The sequence below is a fragment of the Astyanax mexicanus genome, chromosome 13 (genome assembly GCF_023375975.1).
Source record: "Astyanax mexicanus isolate ESR-SI-001 chromosome 13, AstMex3_surface, whole genome shotgun sequence".
Classification (NCBI taxonomy): Eukaryota; Metazoa; Chordata; class Actinopteri; order Characiformes; family Acestrorhamphidae; genus Astyanax; species Astyanax mexicanus.
In genome coordinates, this window is record NC_064420.1 from 44,393,420 (window position 1) to 44,410,769 (window position 17,350).

Sequence of the window (17,350 nt, forward strand, 5' to 3'; positions counted from 1 at the left end):
AATATGCATTTAATCTTATATCTTTTTATATTTTTCCTTTTTCCAAATGTCCTAAATGTCTGCTTACAACAGAAGGTCTTAAAAAATATTAATTTACATTATTGAACATATTATTAATCATTTTGTTAACTAATGTCAGAATTCATTAATATTTACAACAATATTAAACATTAAGATGCAGTAATTATAATGGTTTAATAAATGTCTTAAGTAAAGTCAATTAATTAGATATGAGGCATTAATTAACCATTTAACAAATGTTTATCAATCAACCTTTATTTCCACTTGGTAACACATTGAGGGTAACCTTCAATTTTATTTTATTTCTTCTTAATTAAATCTTAAATTGTTTTCTTGTCTTTAGAATTTAAACTTATTTTTCAGTCCCTTTAGTTTGGTAAAAGTTGTAAAGTTGTAAAAATGAGGGATACCTTCAATGTTCGCGAAAAATTCGCGAGTGGAAATAAAGGTAGGTTGATTGATTGATTAATTAAACATACATTTATTACGGTCATAAGTACTGTTAATATTAATTAATATATTAATAATATATACCTTAAAAATAATACCTTAAAATATTAGGGTATCCTTATTGTAAAATGTTATATAATAAATAAACAACAAATCATGAAAACACAACCATTTGTGCTTTCTTCCCAAAAAAGCAGAAGAAATATCAGAATTATATATATATTTTTTTTATCATGATTAATATTATGATCTATACATACACACACAAACACACACACACACACAAACACACACAAACACTTCCCTGAATAATGAAGCCTGCAGTTTGAGAAAGAAAGAAAGCTGCTTTAAGGGTCCAGGAGGAGGAGCTGTTGTGACAGGTTCCACACAGCAGGACCAGGCTACAAAACAGGGAAAAATACTACAGTCTTTTAAACAAAAACAACCTGTATCTTCTCTCCATCTGCCACACACTGCTGCATCCTTACTTTCCACCTCGGCTTCATTTTCACTGGTACATCATCCATTCAGTACAACAGGGGAATCCCCAAACCCTTAGCAGCTCACCACTAAAACGTCCACACACACACACACACACACACACACACACAATGATGTTTGCTTGTTGGTGAAACAAGCAAACATCATTCACACATCCACACAAATACACAAGTGCTGTTGTTAAAGTTCATGTTTACAACACGCTCATTTAAATCACATGTATGGCTTGTTATTCAGTGGCTTAATTAAAGAGGGGGTTTTCCTAAGTTTTTTATATATATACTGAAAGCAGTATATATTTAGCAGAATATCTGTAATATCTGTAATAGCTGTAATATCTAATATATTCATTCTAAAAATGAGTGGTCTGGTAGGTTCCACAATTTTATCAAATTATTTAAACAAATAAAATAATATTCTTATGCATTACCTGCATTCAATAATTCTAGAATTCTATAATTATTCTATAGTTCTAAAACCAAGTAGTCTTCCACATACTGTGTGCACTTTCACACTCTCACCAGAGAGGTCTCTATATCCCCTAATACATCAAAACTTACAGACTGACGCTTTAACACAGTGTTAGTACACAAACCATGGTTCCATATTAAGCTGCTTTCACAGTGAATGTGAAAAAACACCACTGTCATTTCAAACACATTGTACTTTTTAAGAAAAAAGAAACTGACCTGCTTTTTTCTGCATAAATTCAAATTGCTTATAATTGTATATAAAACTTTCTAAATTTAAAAAAAAAGACAAATGTCACAAAAAGAGAACTCCGGTGTAAAATTGCCCCGATATGCCCGTTGTACAGAGTGCTGGGCAAAACATACAAGCTTATCGGATCTCAGACAACAAAGGTAAGTACTTTTTATTATGTTTTACTACACCAAAAGTCAATTCTCTTTAAAAAAAAAAAAAAACAGTTTTGTGGTATGGTTACAGTTTTACGGTATTTAAACAAAGATGACCTGTATAATTTTGTAAGGAATAAATTTTTTTCCTCTTCCAAATTGGCAAATAACTCAAAAACACTGCTTTAACACAGGAGTAAATACTATAATTAGATGCTAACTAATATGCACGTTTTGTGGCTATGTACAACATGGACCCACATACAGGCCCTTAAAGTTTAGGGGTTTTAAGACCGCTGTAGGGACTCAGCACTGACAAATCTGTGTAATCCCCATGAACTGATTTCAAACCATCTCAAATTAATTTGCGACCTCAGACAGCAAAAGAGAGAGAGAGAGAGAGAGAGAGAGAGTGAGAGGTTAATGACTGCATCTGAATGGTGGCACGGTAAAGTGTGGTCTGCAGAGGAGGTCGGTCACTAACCTCTCACTGGCTGTCAGCCTGAGTTTTTCTCTTGCTTTTTTACTCTATGACCAATTTATAGAACTCTGCACCGCTCAAGAACACGGCATATCGACATTTTAGCAAAACCCACAAAGTGCAAAAAACCCAGAGAAAAGCAGCGGCAGACGGCCAGCTGTGAGAGAGTCACTTTTTCCTGTGTAGGTGGCAAAGAAAGGCAGCAAGACAGAAAAATATAAAGAGGGAGAGAGGAGAAACTAAGGTGGTCAGATGGCATAAAGATAGTGTGTGTAGAGCACGAGAGTGCAAGAAAAGAAAGGAAGAAAAATAGACAGAGACTGAGAAAGAGAGATACAGATGCAGGCCATCAGTTTAACAGCAGTCTTTCCTGTTTTTAACCCACGTTCGTCACGGCACACACAGAGTTAATAATAAGTCTGCAGTGCTTGTTTCCGTGTAAATAAAAAAAAAGGCATAAAACCGAAAACTGAATAACTATTTAAAATTAAAGGGTGGATCATTTTAATATTTTTGGCACACGAAGACATGGAAATCAGGATTATGAAATCATATAAAAAGTTTAAAAAGCAAGAGAACAAACTTGCAAAAAAGTTAGTGACCTTCCCAATAACACCAATGCATGCAGTGAAGACCGCAAAGTAAAACAAGGCAAGTGTCAAGTCCCTTAATCTACTTTTAGCAGACAGAGGGAGGGAGATGCTAAAGAACAGTGGGCCCAGTGGTTAACCCTGGGGAACCCAAAATGCACTAATGCGCTACACATTTCTGTTTTATTTCTTAAGCAGATCAACAAACAACTGATGAGCTGAATCCTGTATCAAAGCACCTGGCAGGCAGCTGTTCTTTACATTGGGTCAAAATTTCACAATGAATCGACCAATAGTTATGACTAGTAATTAAGAGCAATCAAATAATTTTACCCTGACATGCAACAGAAATTATGTTAAATGTCTTTTCTACACTATAAGGGTAAAATAATAAATAGAACAAATCCCTTTATTTATTTATTAGGGATGTCTACTGACAAGAATATGCTGATATGATATATCATATCTCACAATACAATTATACAATTGAATGTTAAAAATGTGTTTTCCTATATTCTAACAGGAAAAAAACAAGGTGCTAAATACAGGGGTTGGACAATGAAACTGAAACACCTGTCATTTTAGTGTGGGAGGATTCATGGCTAAATTGGAGCAGCCTGGTGTTCAATCTTTATTAATTGCACATTACATCAGTAAGAGCAGAGTGTGAAGGTTCAATTAGCAGGGTAAGAGCACAGTTCTGCTCTAAATATTGCAATGCACATTATGGGTGACATACCAGAGTTCAAAAGAGGACAAATTGTTGGTGCACGTCTTGCTGGCGCATCTGTGACCAAGACACCAAGTCTTTGTGATGTATCAAGAGCCACGGTATCCAGGGTAATATCAGCAAACCACCAAGTAGGACCAACCACATCCAACAGGATTAACTGTGGACGCTGTAAGAGGAAGCTGTCTGAAAGGGATGTTCAGGTGCTAACCCGAATTGTATCCAAAAAACATAAAACCACGGCTGATCAAATCACGACAGAATTCAGTGTGCACCTCAACTCTCCTGTTTCCACCAGAACTGTCCGTCACCACAATAAATGATTGTGGTCTAAGACCAGGTGTTTCAGTTTCATTGACCAACCCCTGCAGACTTGTAATCAGCATTTGAACATTTTTTAAACTGGTTATTAGGGCTGTGAACTGGCAAAATGCATCATAAAACAGGGGTTATAATCCAAAATACTGACATATATGTGATACTAGCCAGCAATTAACGAAGTCTCTGTGGCCCAAGCACCTGTCAGGCAGTGATTTCAACTGTATTAACATTTAATTATACAAATACCAATAGAAATGCAAATTGTAATTGAATGAAAATGTTTTAACACTGACTTCCATTGTAAGTTAAGAAAGGTGTTTTTTTACAAAATGTTCTGGCATAAAATAACAGGGTGGTAAATAGGCTTGTAATAAGTACTAGTGAGGATGGACCGAAACATGTAAAATGAACATGTGAATGTGAATGAATTGTTTTTTTGAAAAGTAAAGCAAATAATACATTTAAACATTTCAGCAAAGAATTGTTACTTTGGACCAATATAGACAACTAATTGATACGAATTAGTCTATTTAATTTATTAATTTATTAATTTATGTAAAAAAAAAGAAAACCAGCAAAAAATGGTTTTATTTTGTTCAGCTACATTTAAAATGTTAATTTCTTTGTATCCTTAATTATACCTGTGCATTGACACGATTCTCATGATTTCTGCATCATAATACAAGGGTAACAATTCAATATAGCCCAAAGTATCGCAATGCTAGCATGCAATAATGAACCACAGTGTACGTAAAAACATCAATCAGACTGTTCTTAATGGGGGGTAAAGTTAAGAGGGATTTTTCCTGCACTTGTAAAGTTGCCATTTTGTAGGAACAGGGTCCATAGGAGTAATACTACATTTAATTTACCTCTGAAGTTATATGTTAGATCTAGGATTTCTTGGACATCACATCAAGTGTTGCATTAATCCAGTTACACATTAAGATAACTTTTTAAGTTAGATTTTTTTTTGTATATTCAAAAACAGTTAGCTGAAGACTTTGGAGTTTAGCTGAACTGGATTAAACGTTTTTAACCTGTGTTCTTTATTGCGAATCCAACCAAATTATGTTCCTATTTTTTTTTTATCTCAAGTTACATAATACATAACACAACATCAAATCACCACAAAAAATGTCCACAGATAGCTGTTGATTAGGACTATGTTTTCAACTGATTTAATGAGACAAATAGATAGAAGAACTACTCATTGTACTACGGTTGGTGCAGCCATCTTGGATTCTGAATTCGAGTTGATGAGGCTTCCCCAGTTTTCCAAGTAGAAAATCTAACATCCGAATAAAAGCGAACACAGCATGAGAATCAATCTACAGGTCTGCCGATAAGTCAGTTATGCCGTTGCACAGCCGGATGCACTGACTGCACTTGGCAGGTACTCCTATACTAACACCGTTGCAGTTAATTCACACTTTATTCACACTAGCACTGGAACGAACCTTTCACCTTTTTCAGGCCTCAACCTGAACTAAACTACAGTGAAGAACCTGACACGGCAGGTGTGATGTAACATACCGTACTACTGCATTGACTAGTACTGGCTGCTGGTGTTAAAAATGTTAAAGAAGGGTATTAATACTGAGCACTTTGGTCACAACCTACACTGCACATTTAAGTGGTCTGCTGTAATAGGGTATTGATAGATATGATAGATTTAGTAGTATAGGGTAGTATAGGGTCTTACCACATTTCTTTAAAGCTGCTTTGCTAAAACATCAGTTGTTAAAAGCACTATATTAATACATTTGAATGGTACTGGGAAGTATAGTGTAGTGAATGGAATATATGGTAGTGACAATTTACAGTACTGTACAGTAAAATATGGTAGCGTTCTGTGGTACAGGATAGTTTAGAGAAGTATAGAGTAGTATAGGGTGGTATATATGAAGTATAGGGGAGTATAGAGTATAGCAGCGATTCTCAACTGGTGGGTTGGAACCCAAAAGTGGGTCGTGGACACAATCTGAGCATTTAACAAAAATGTAATTGATTGATTGATTTAATTTACTTAATGATTTAAAAAGTACATACAGACAACAGATATTACGGACTTCAAATCATTGAGGATTAAAACACAATAAAGCACTAAGACTTATTTCCATTGTGGTCCTCTACAGAGTTTACATTAAAAGTGAGTTTTCATAAAAAATTAATGCTCATCTGATTTTGTACTCGTCTTTTATATTTGGGGAAAAAAGAGAGATAGTTTCTTAGTTATGTGCTCTGAATGCAAGTATATGTAAATAAGTAAAAAACTATTTTTTTTTGTGCAGTTTTGAAATATAATTTTATCGTAGTGACTTTTATACATGTAGTTTTCATTTTCCTCCTCAGTTTCTTAAAAAATGCTTTTAAATTCACTTTGCATGCACATGTATGTTTAAATTGGTTTTTGAAGGCTATTTTAAAAAGAAATTTGTTTAGATTGTATTCTATAAAGGTGGGTACCGGGCTGGGACCAGTTGAGAACCCCTGGAGTATAGGATAGTATAGGGTAGTATAGGGTAGAATGTATGGTGGTGCATGGAGTACAGGGAGGTTTGGGGCTGTATAGTGCAATATAAGGTTGTATACTGAGTATAGGTTATCACAATGTAGAATAGGGTGGTATAGGGTAGAACAGGCTAGAACTGGTCTAATCTGAAGTGTATTGGGTAGTGTAGGGAATTTTAGGGTAGTGTTAAGTAGAACAGGGTAGTGTAGGGTAGGCCTGTCACGATAATTACATTATCGATTTATCGTACAATAAATATACATGACCTCAATAATATTTGATAATCGTGATATTGTCTATTGTGTTTATTTACATATTTCTTCACATATACTCTAACTGTGAACATTATTTTAGCCATGCTTTAAAAACTGTGACTCCATACACACAGTGCGGATGGATGGCAGTAGGATGAAGAAAGTTATATTTATATATTTATATTTCCCAAGCTATGATTCATTAAAATGTGTTGTCTTTAAAAGGGTATAATTGCTTTGCTAATCTGTTCTAAATTTTATCATTTTATATAATTTATCGTTTATCACAATAATTTGTGCAATGATATATCGCCCCCAAAATATGGTGACAGGCCTAGTGTAGGGTAGTATATGGGGGACTTTAGGGAGTAGAGGGTAGTTGGGGAATATTGGTTTTAGTAGTTGTGTATACACTGTATGTCGGGTAGAAGGATTAAAACTGAATATTGTAAGACTAAGACGCTCCAGGGGAACTTAATATGTAATTTATTAAAAAAACACTTTTCCATCACTCAATTTTTCACCTTGTCCTAATGTAAAAGTCTGTTGCAATGTTCGAGTTTCAGTTTTTTCTGCTTTAAAACTTTACTTAGTGAATGGAAAACCTACTACTGTCCAGGAAACATGTTGATGGTTTATTTATTTAATGGTATAATGGTCCAGCAAGGTACTGTTAACACACTTGATAGGCCTCTCAGAATCCAAAATGCTGTCAAGTAGGGCTGCAACGATTAGTCGATATATTCGACAATGTCGATTATTTAAAAATGTTGACTACAAAGAAAAAACAGGATAAAGCTTATAGGAGTTCATAGAGTGTGGTGTAGAGAACTAAAGCTTAAGCTGAGGAACATCTCCACCTGTGGTTGGTCATATACCACAGCAAAAGCGTGCACAGCAAAAGCCTGTCTTACCCCGTACGCCGAGGGTGTGTTTACACCTCAGCGTGACCTCACAGAAACACACGGCCGTCTTATATGCACACACTTCCAGCGTGATGCACACCACAAGCTCACACACCCATTAGCACATGAACACATTTACAAACACATGCATGCCCCCACACACACACACATATATAGTGTCACATATGCCTCCACCCAGACCCACCCAGGCAGTCACACATCAGAATCTCAGCATATGAAACAGGCAAATCTTTATTTCAGTACATACACAAACCTCAGGGCTACACCCACATCAATCAAAACCACGCTTAGCTGTACATCAGTGCTTTAAAACAGAGATTAAAATGATCGCACATCAAATTCAATATCAAATCACTACAAAAATCAAAGTCTCATCTCTTTAAAACAGAACCATACTATTATAATTAGCTGCACAAGAATGTACTCAATCAGTTTATTTATATATATGTGTGTGTGTAAGAGTGTGTGTGTAAGAGTGTGTGTGTTTGTGTATGACTGTGATCATGTGCACAGATCATTACACACACACTCAAAAAAAGGAAAATCTCCAGGTGTCCCCAAACCCAAATGTGTGCTCCCTCTTTTTCTCTTTCTTTTCTCTCTCTCTTTTCTTTCTGTGTCTGTGGTAAACCAGAACCTGTCCTGACATCAAAACTGCTGCAGAACAGCTGCACATTTTTCCTTTTCTCTCTCTCTTTCTATTTTTCTCTGTTTTCTCCATTTACCTCTTTCCACACACAAACACATATATAAACACAGCCATAATCTGTGGTCTGCAATAACAAAATAAAGCCATAATAAGGCCATAAAAGTCAGAACTACTGACTACTATACAAAAATATACATTCAGTCTATAGTGCTATAAAAATAATAACAAAATCTCATCAATATAAACCATATACAAGCAAAACGACCTTTAAAAAAGAATGATAGAAATTATATCAGTGTCTGTGTAAAAGTAAAAGTAATGCTCAGAGAGAATAATAATAATAATAATAATACAGTAATCTGTACATGCTTAGATCATTGGTCTGTGGTTTACCTGGTTAAATTTTGAGATGTGGCTCGTTCATAAATCAGTATAAAAAAAACGGGCCACAATCAGTTATTTCATATGCTTGTTTATGTTAGGTTACGTTTATAGCTGCTCATTTGAGTTTATATTACTTTTATATGATTTAAACATATTAAACATTCTACCTTCCAACGTACAGAAGGCATCCCTGGACTCCTAAAAACTGAAATATCATCATATTATGACGTTAAGTTTGTCATGCATTCAGTTTAGTTTAAGAAATAAAACTCTTTCCATGCTAAGATAAGAGATTCTTAATGTTAAAATGTTTTGTTTTTTTTTTTTTTTTTTCGAAACTGGACTGAAAAAAATATTATTGTGTAAAAAACCTATGAAAATCCTCCACTTCTATTTCCTGGTGTCTTGTAAATGCCTTCTTTTGAACTGCCTTGGCCAGAAGATCGTTGAAAGAGCTGTTTTTTTTGTTTTCAAAAAAATTTAAAAAGTTTGTGAATAGGCAAAGTAGGGGCCTATTCAATTTATTCCAGGTCTATGCTTGTTAATGTTATGTTATGTCAAGTTTACAGCTACTCATTAGAGTTTAAATTATTTAAACTTAATCTTTACACATTCCTTCTACCAAAATAGAGAAGGTATTCCTGGACTCTTTAAAATTCAATTTAGTTTAAAGTTTAAAACTGAAAATTTATAATAAAGAGGCCATCACTGAACATTAAAACTGGACTTTGAAATAAAAATGTTCATTATTTACCAAAACAGAGAAAAAAATGTGATGTTTGTGACATCAATGTGCTTAAATCAACATTCTGGGGGAAGATTTTAAGGGACGTTCTTTTTTTATTTTATTTTCATTTCTAATTGAGCTGTTTTTGCGTTTTCCAAAGGTTTAAAAATGTTAATAAATACGCAAAATAAGGGCGTTAACCTGTTTTATGTCCTGCTCATTTGAGGTTAGATGATTTAGACATCTTTGAACATTCTTCCTCCCAAAAAAGATAAGAAATCCCTGGACTCTTTAAAAAAAAAAACTAAATGTTATCTATCATCAATTCTGTTTTTTTTTTTTTTTTTTTTAAGAAAAAACAAGCTGATCTGAACAGCCTCTCATTGTCCTGCTCCTTAAACAAAGAGGCCATCACTGGACCTTAAAACTGGACCTTAAAACTGGATTACAGTTTAATAAACTCAATAAATAACCTCAGGAAAGAACAGCTTAAAGTAACAGCTCTCTAGTCTCTGGTAAATGCCTTCTTCTGGTTGGCCTTGACGATATCATCGGGGGACGGTGTATCGAAGGAGAACGGAGTGATGTGATGAAGTGGTGGTCCCTGAACTCTTTCTTTCACTCTTGTCATCTGCTTGCTGTAGAGGAAAGCTTTGTGAATCAAGCTGCTGCTGCGCTGGCTCCTGCTTTTCTTCTTCATTCGGACGCACAGCGTCAGAGCGAACACTGACGGCTCGGCGAAAACGTTGGGGACATCGCGACTCGAGAAATGGTGGGGAGAATGGCTGGGTGAGTGGCTGTCGTGGTGACTAGGAGAAATTCCTGGCGCCGTTTGAGACATTAGCACGCTAAGATCAACGTTCTGAGGGACGTTTTGATGCACCTCAGGAGATGCTTTATGATTTTTGTTCTCGTTTTTACTCCTCTTAGGCATAGAAAATGGTTGGTGTTGTGCTATTTTTGGAGTTTGGTGTTGCGATATAAGGTCTGCCAAAGATGGCGCTGCAGAAAAGCCCGGAGGAACTTTAGTAGTAGCAGCAGGAATAAGTTTTGGTTTTGGAGGAGATTGTGATTGTGAACTGTTCTGATGGGTTTTAGCTCTGTTAGCATCATTTACAGACTGTACACTTCCTGTAATAGTGTTTTGAGACGTGTTTGTGGGGCCTAGCACTGAGCTAAACAGTTCAGGGCTGCTGCTTTGATGTGCTTGAATCAGTTCGGCCAATGAGGGGCTTCCTTTCCCTTGACCCAAACCCCCAGCACAACTAGAACCCCCTGGTTTCATCACTTCCACTGGCTTACTAGACTGCAGAACATTACTTAGACTGCCTAACGAGACTCCACCCAATGGCACGGCCACTTTCGGGTCCTGCAAAGACAGACTTCCCAGAGAGCAGGACAAGAGTGAGGGAGCAGGGCTTATGGGGAGGTTGCCAACACCTGGAGAAGTGCTGAGACCAAGACCAAGACCAAGACTAAGACCAGAAGTCAAAGACGACTGAAGAGGACTTTGCCCAAGACTAGAGAAAAGAGAGCTGCTGTCCTGAAAAGAGAAGTTCTGTCCTGTTTTCTGCTCATGCTGAGCCATTAACTGAGCCAGAGAACTCGTCTGCAGGCCTGCAGTTTTTTGACTTGACTGGCAACCATCATTATCACCTGAGCTCTGTGTTAATAATGTACCCTTCACCAGCCCTGTAGAAACCCCACTCTTAGAAGAGTCTCTGATCTTGTTAGGTTCAGACTGAGCTAAGAGATCACTGAGGCTTAGTGAAAGCACTGCTGCAGGTTGAGACAGTGAGCTCAGTGAGCTCGGTGAGCCGGTCGTGTGTGGTGTGATCGTATCAGTGCTGCGTTTTGTGGAGGAAGATAAGGCTCCTTACCTTACGAGGGCCAATCGCAGTCAGAGAGAACCAGGGGAGAGGAAGAGGAGGAGGAGGTGGAGGAATATGGAGCAGGAGGAGGATGATGATGATGATTGGTAAAGCATCACACAAAAAGCCCATGCAATGATAGAGAGATATCAGACAGAGAGAGAGAAAAAAAAAGGCAATACGTTACTTATTGGTTACTGAAGAGCTGAATGAATAAAGATCAAAGCTTAACAGCTGTTGAAACAGAACATAAAGATCTACATCGTAAAATTATTAAACTTAATTAACACACAAGCCTGTTAGATTATATATCAAGTACTGAGATTTCGGTAACACTTTATAATAACTTTCATTAACATATTTTTAGCTAATGATCAGTAGATGTGAACAAAGCATTAGTTCATCAGAATTTGAATATTTACAAATGCTCACACATGTGGGATATCACTGTATGTGGGATAAAGTGCTGTTCATAGGCAGAATGGAGCGAGGGATGAGCTCCACAGAGCTGAGCTTTTAGTGTGTTAGCATAATCTAGCGAGCTGTGTGCCACTTTTTGGGTGCTGTTCTACACTGTGTGCTTCTACAGGGTGCTCCGTAGTGCCTCTAGCAGTACGAGAAAAATGCCGCCCACAAGCTACAGTATTATCACGATATTTAGTTTATGATAATGATGATAACGTGATATATTGATTATGGCAGAATCACTGTATCACAACAAAATTCTCTACAATACCTTGCGGCATCTGTGTTAATTAAGAGGATCACATACTTCTAAATAATCTAAGGCCAGATATTATGAGAGTTTTTTTTGGGTGTCAATTTCACACAATTTGCCAAACAATATTCTTCAGCACAGGTTTACAATATTCATTTGATAAGCGCCACCACATAGAGTAATGAAGCAGTAACTTTAGTAAACTTTCACCAATGTTTCAGTAAAAATATCAATATTTGGGTCACATATTGCTAACGTACCACAAATGAAAGCAATACGATATATTTTGCAGTCACTGTAATGTTTTGTAGTAGGTTTTTGTAGTTACATTACTTTATTTTATTTTTTTTTACACAATTTATATATTACTATACAAAAGGAGGGGCTTGGTAAGTTACAGTTTACAAAACATTCTTAAATATGTTTTGTTGTATTTATTTAAAATAAAAATAAGATGTATTTTGTTGCAGTGTTATATTCTTGCAATTCATTAAAAAAAGTTGTGACATATTACTAAGAAAATGTATTGCAAAAATACCCTGAAATATTGTGATATTATTTTAGGACCATATCATTTACTCATAAACCTCAACCACAAGTTTCTCAGCCACAAGTTTCTGTTCAGGTTAACCATTTTTAACATTTTTAATCTGACAATTGTTAATTCTTAGAATTAACAATTCTAATTTAAAAATCAGTGAAGCAGCTTTATTTAAAACTGGAAGTGTACATAATTGAAATACACTTTTTCGGATTTTAATATTGCAAAAATTCAGTATCTTCCACAAAACTGAAAGGCAGATTAATCAGAATTGCTGTGAATGCAAGAATTAACAGAATTTCTGAAACAGAATTAGCTCTTGAAAATGAAAGGCTTAAATCTCTTCTCTTTTGGAAAAACCCTGGAGTTCTGAGTGGTCCACTGAGACGTGACACCAGCCCTGTTATGAGGCTGACTGGGTGTGTGTACCTTTCTGTGGTGGGGGAGCTGCGGTGGGCTCTGGTTGCGTGATGGTTTTGGGTGCAGTTGTTTTTTGCGAGCTGCTGCTTTCTGAAGAGAGAATGGAGTCCAGAGCTCGGTGGGGGTCGCAGTCGTTCTTCAGGGCAGCCTGGGTCAGAGTGGAGTCCGGGACCGAGTCTCCGAGCACCGTCCTCATCTGGTCCAGGCAGGAGTACAACCGACCTGAACAGAGATGCACACTTAGAATTTAATATGATTACAGTACAGGAACAACCAGTGCAGAAATAAATACATGTGCAGCCAAAACAGGCAAAGGTTGAACCTCATTTGCTGTGGAACAGTGGATACTAGGGGTGGGCAATATTATATCGTATAAAATATATCTTGACACAGAAATATCATGATATTAAAAATCCATATCGTGATAATAGAGATGTTCTGTCTTAAAAGTAGTCTATTATTTACTGTGAAGCTTTAAGTGTATTTATTGTATAATTGTTTTAGTTTGCAGTTTATATGCATGCACTAAATATTCTGCAATATTTTTTGCTGCATTATATTATTTTATGCCATATTATTTATTTTGCCACATTATGATTATACTGTTAGACTCTTATACTATATTCCTGAAATGAATGAATTATTTTTCTGTTTTCCTATATCGCCAAGTATATCGTTATCAAAAAATACCCTGAAATATTGTGATATTATTTTAGAGCCATATCGCCCACCCCTAGTGGATACTGCTGTGTACTCTGGAATATCGATACTTTTTAAATGAGAGGGTGTGGTGATTATCCAACACCCTGACCTCAGTAACACTGATTTAATAAAAAAAAGAAAAAACACAATAAAAATAAACAGGTATCCCAATACATTTGTCCATATAATCTATATGTCACAGTGGTTTGAATTGATGTTTTTCAGCATTATTTACAGTGTTGATGCAACACAAAGTTTTATAAAAGATCTGTGCTTAGTGTGTGGTCTTACATATATACTTTTAGAGGGTTCATCCACATTTTAACCAATAAATTTCCATGATTTTTTCATGCCTTCAAGGCAAAAACCATACAATTTTTAAAACATCAGTGCGGACATGGACAATAAAACCAAAATTCAACTAAAACTATAATCAAAATTGATTAAAGTGAAAAATAATAAACAAATCAGACAAAATGTTGACACACATAATAAAATAGTAATAAAATGTGTGTGTCAGATCCTGAGAGCTCCATTGTGTAGGGCTAAATTACTGAATTAACTCTGAACTGATGTATTTGTTAGCTCAAATAGATTTTCTCTATCAATAAACTGAAACACAAACATTTGTAGACCAAATTTCCATGACTTTTCAAAAACTTTCTGGGTATTTATATTTTTCCAAAAATGATCTAAGCCTGGAAATTGCTATTTTCCAATTCCATAACTTTTTCTGGTTTTTCACAACCGTCCGAACCATGCTTTTACTATTACCTACTAATACATACAAGCTAGCTTATTTATATATATATATATATATATATATATATATATATATATATATATATATATATATATATAAAGTGTTTGGGGTGGGGGCATCTTGTTTCTTTTAAACCATGGATAACAACCTATAAAGGTTCACTGGCTGTTTCAATTCATCTACAATGAATCATTTTCACATCAAACCTCTCTGAATGACTTCTGTACACAACGTTTCACATCCTAGCTCTAGCACGCAATGCATGTGCACCTTGCTCCAATGGGTCAAGCATGTGTTCGGCGGTAGGTGAGGTTGGCATCTCCTCCTCTTCTTCATTTTCCTCCTCCTCCAGTGGCTCTACCTGCCGAGCCTGTCTCGAGTCCTGACGTGAGTAGATAAACTGAGCAGCTGTGAAAGTAACAAAACCACAATCAGCTCTGAACGCATCTCAAAGTAATTTATGACCTGCTGTAAAAGATATCTTAAATGTGTTTAGAGATTATGCATGGATTTTGGATGCATTTTCACTAAAAACTAATTTATTTTTTTAGCCTAAGCTAATTTTATTTGACTATGGGCACCTGGCCCTATACTGCTTATGTCAAAATATTCTTAAAATTCTAATTTTAAGTATATCAAATGAATCCTTAATAAACATTTGTAAATGTTATTAGTCAAAGAACATTTGGTAGTATTTTGAAGACTACAACTTAATGCTGAATAAAACCTTACAGTGTATTTTATAGCATTTTTACAGCAACGCCCTTATCCAGAGCGACTTTAAATTACGTTGCACAGGTAGGCCAACGTAGATTTAAAATACCTGCTCAGGACGATCTTTGGTGTTGATGTGTAAAAGCCTAACCAGGGTTTCAAACCCTAGTCAGTTTGGTTGATGAGGCTATTAAAGGATTATATATTTTTTTAAGATTTTAGATGATACAGAGAGATAAATTAATTCCTATATTAGCCTTGTAGCTGCAGAGAAAACTAAAGAAGCAACACTTTGGAAACTAACTCTTGGTTAACCTCTTAAATTCCAGAATGTGCTATAAATGCTGAATAATTCATAATGGTTTCTGCATTAGGACAGATGGTTTGGCATGGTTCTGTACACACAGTCTCACAGAGCATTAAAATAAGCTGTAAGGCGCAGATAACAAGAGAGGATGAAAATTCAACAGCATGTTTCACCCAAACGATTGCATGGTATTGTGGGAATTGTAATAGATTTCAAGATATTCTTTTTCACAGTTCTGGAACTTGTGCTGGACACTTCTCTACCTAAATCAGTGCTCCATCTCTTTGGGCTGTCAGTCAGACTGAAGCAAAAATGTGGTCCATCTGGGTGGTGTCCTCTAGGACTGTGTTTGACAACCCTTTCCCCAAAGCATCTTAAGCACTATCTGAACGGGATTAGTTTCTCAGGGGGACATCTGTGAAAAATATTTCACCCTTCTACTCAGTGATAAAACTCTTACATCCAGACTGCAATTGAAATAAACAGGGGGACCTGTGAGGTTTTTTTTCTCGATAACGTGACACCGCGTTCAGTAGCTCCTCCATTTCCACTCGCTGTTTTGTTTACATGAATCTCCATGGAAACAAGCGTCCAAAGTGTAAATATGGTGCGTGACAGAGGACAAATAGCCATTTTATTAAACTCGAGGTGACGGAACTCAGAAATCTGGACGGGAATAAAATTACTGGAGGACCACGGAGATTAGCGAAAAACAGTAGATAATTCAGCCTGTAATTTTGCCCAAACATGGTCATTCCGGATGTTAATAATCACAGAGGACTCCCCATAAAAGAGAAAATTTCCTCAGGACCCCCCAAAAAAACTAATCCTGTCCGGACAGGGCTTTTGACTGATATTTTTAAAAGACTATTCCTCCAAATTATTTACACCTTCATTCAAGAGTTTGAAATTAACAAAGTGAAGATTGGTTCTATGATGCCTTTCGGAAGGTAGAAGGGTGAAATCCAAACCATTGTGAGAACCAAACCACGACTTTCATGCCTCATTAATTATGACTAACATCTAAAAAAATAAACTTAGAGTTGAGGCTGTTAATTGGCCATTTCAGAGGTAAGGACTAATCACTGACTATCACTGTTTTGGCGACTGGACTTTACTTGAAAAATATTTACGCCTCATTTTATCAAAACAACAAAACACAGCCTACACAACCTAGCCAACACCACCAGCATCACACACAACATCAGTACTGTTACAGAGAGTCACATGACATGAGAGTAATTACCACAATCTCAGTAGAACCAACCTGTAGCAGGGGAGATGCAGTAATCATCATCCACTGACTGTCCATAAATGTCATCATCTTCAAAATCTGTGAGGAAAAGAGAACAGAAGACAAAATTAGGCTCAATTAGGAAAGAGAGATTGTAAAAACATTATTTAAAGCACAATATGTATAGACAATAAATTATATTTCTTTTTTTAACAATGTTTTGGCACACCCGTCAAACCAATTAATTTAAAACACTGCTATTTAAATACTCTTCAATGCAAAGTAAAGTGTTTTTTTTATTCAGCTTTTTTTTTTTTTTTTTTGCTGAATGCCATCCATTAATTAAACACTTTAAAACTCTAATGAAAAGTAGAGCAGGATCGGTGTTCCTTAAGCAATAATGGTGATATCTTTGATATGTATATTAAAGCATATTGTCGATACAATTCCAAAATGAATCACGATACAATCAAATATCGGTTTGTTGCCCAGCTCTAAATACACTCACAGTGTACCAAATGGCATTAAACACTGAGTCAGCTACTCACATATGGCCTGGTCATCAAACCTGTAAACAGCAGCATTGTCTGACACAACTTCAAAACATAGACAATTCATATATTTATTAGATCCACACATAAGTCCTAAACGTTAACTTAAGCTCTATTACTGAA

The 17,350-nt window shown here is 35.9% G+C and overlaps 1 protein-coding gene across 2 annotated transcripts in view; it reads right to left on the reverse strand.

Annotated features, from left to right (window-relative positions):
• Positions 1-17,350, reverse strand: part of hbs1l (HBS1-like translational GTPase) — a 58,235-nt gene that overhangs the window by 40,013 nt on the left and 872 nt on the right. The window contains exons 2-5 of one of the 2 annotated variants that reach the window (XM_015608026.3): positions 16,710-16,775; positions 14,692-14,829; positions 12,966-13,178; positions 7,860-11,281 (exon numbers count right to left, since the gene is read on the reverse strand). In XM_015608026.3, coding sequence (XP_015463512.3) covers positions 9,912-11,281; positions 12,966-13,178; positions 14,692-14,829; positions 16,710-16,775 — 1,787 coding nt within the window. In that variant the 3' untranslated portion in view covers positions 7,860-9,911. Of the gene's footprint in view, positions 1-7,859; positions 11,282-12,965; positions 13,179-14,691; positions 14,830-16,709; positions 16,776-17,350 lie in introns of those variants that run through there. The other variant, XM_007257841.4, reaches the window with a different exon arrangement.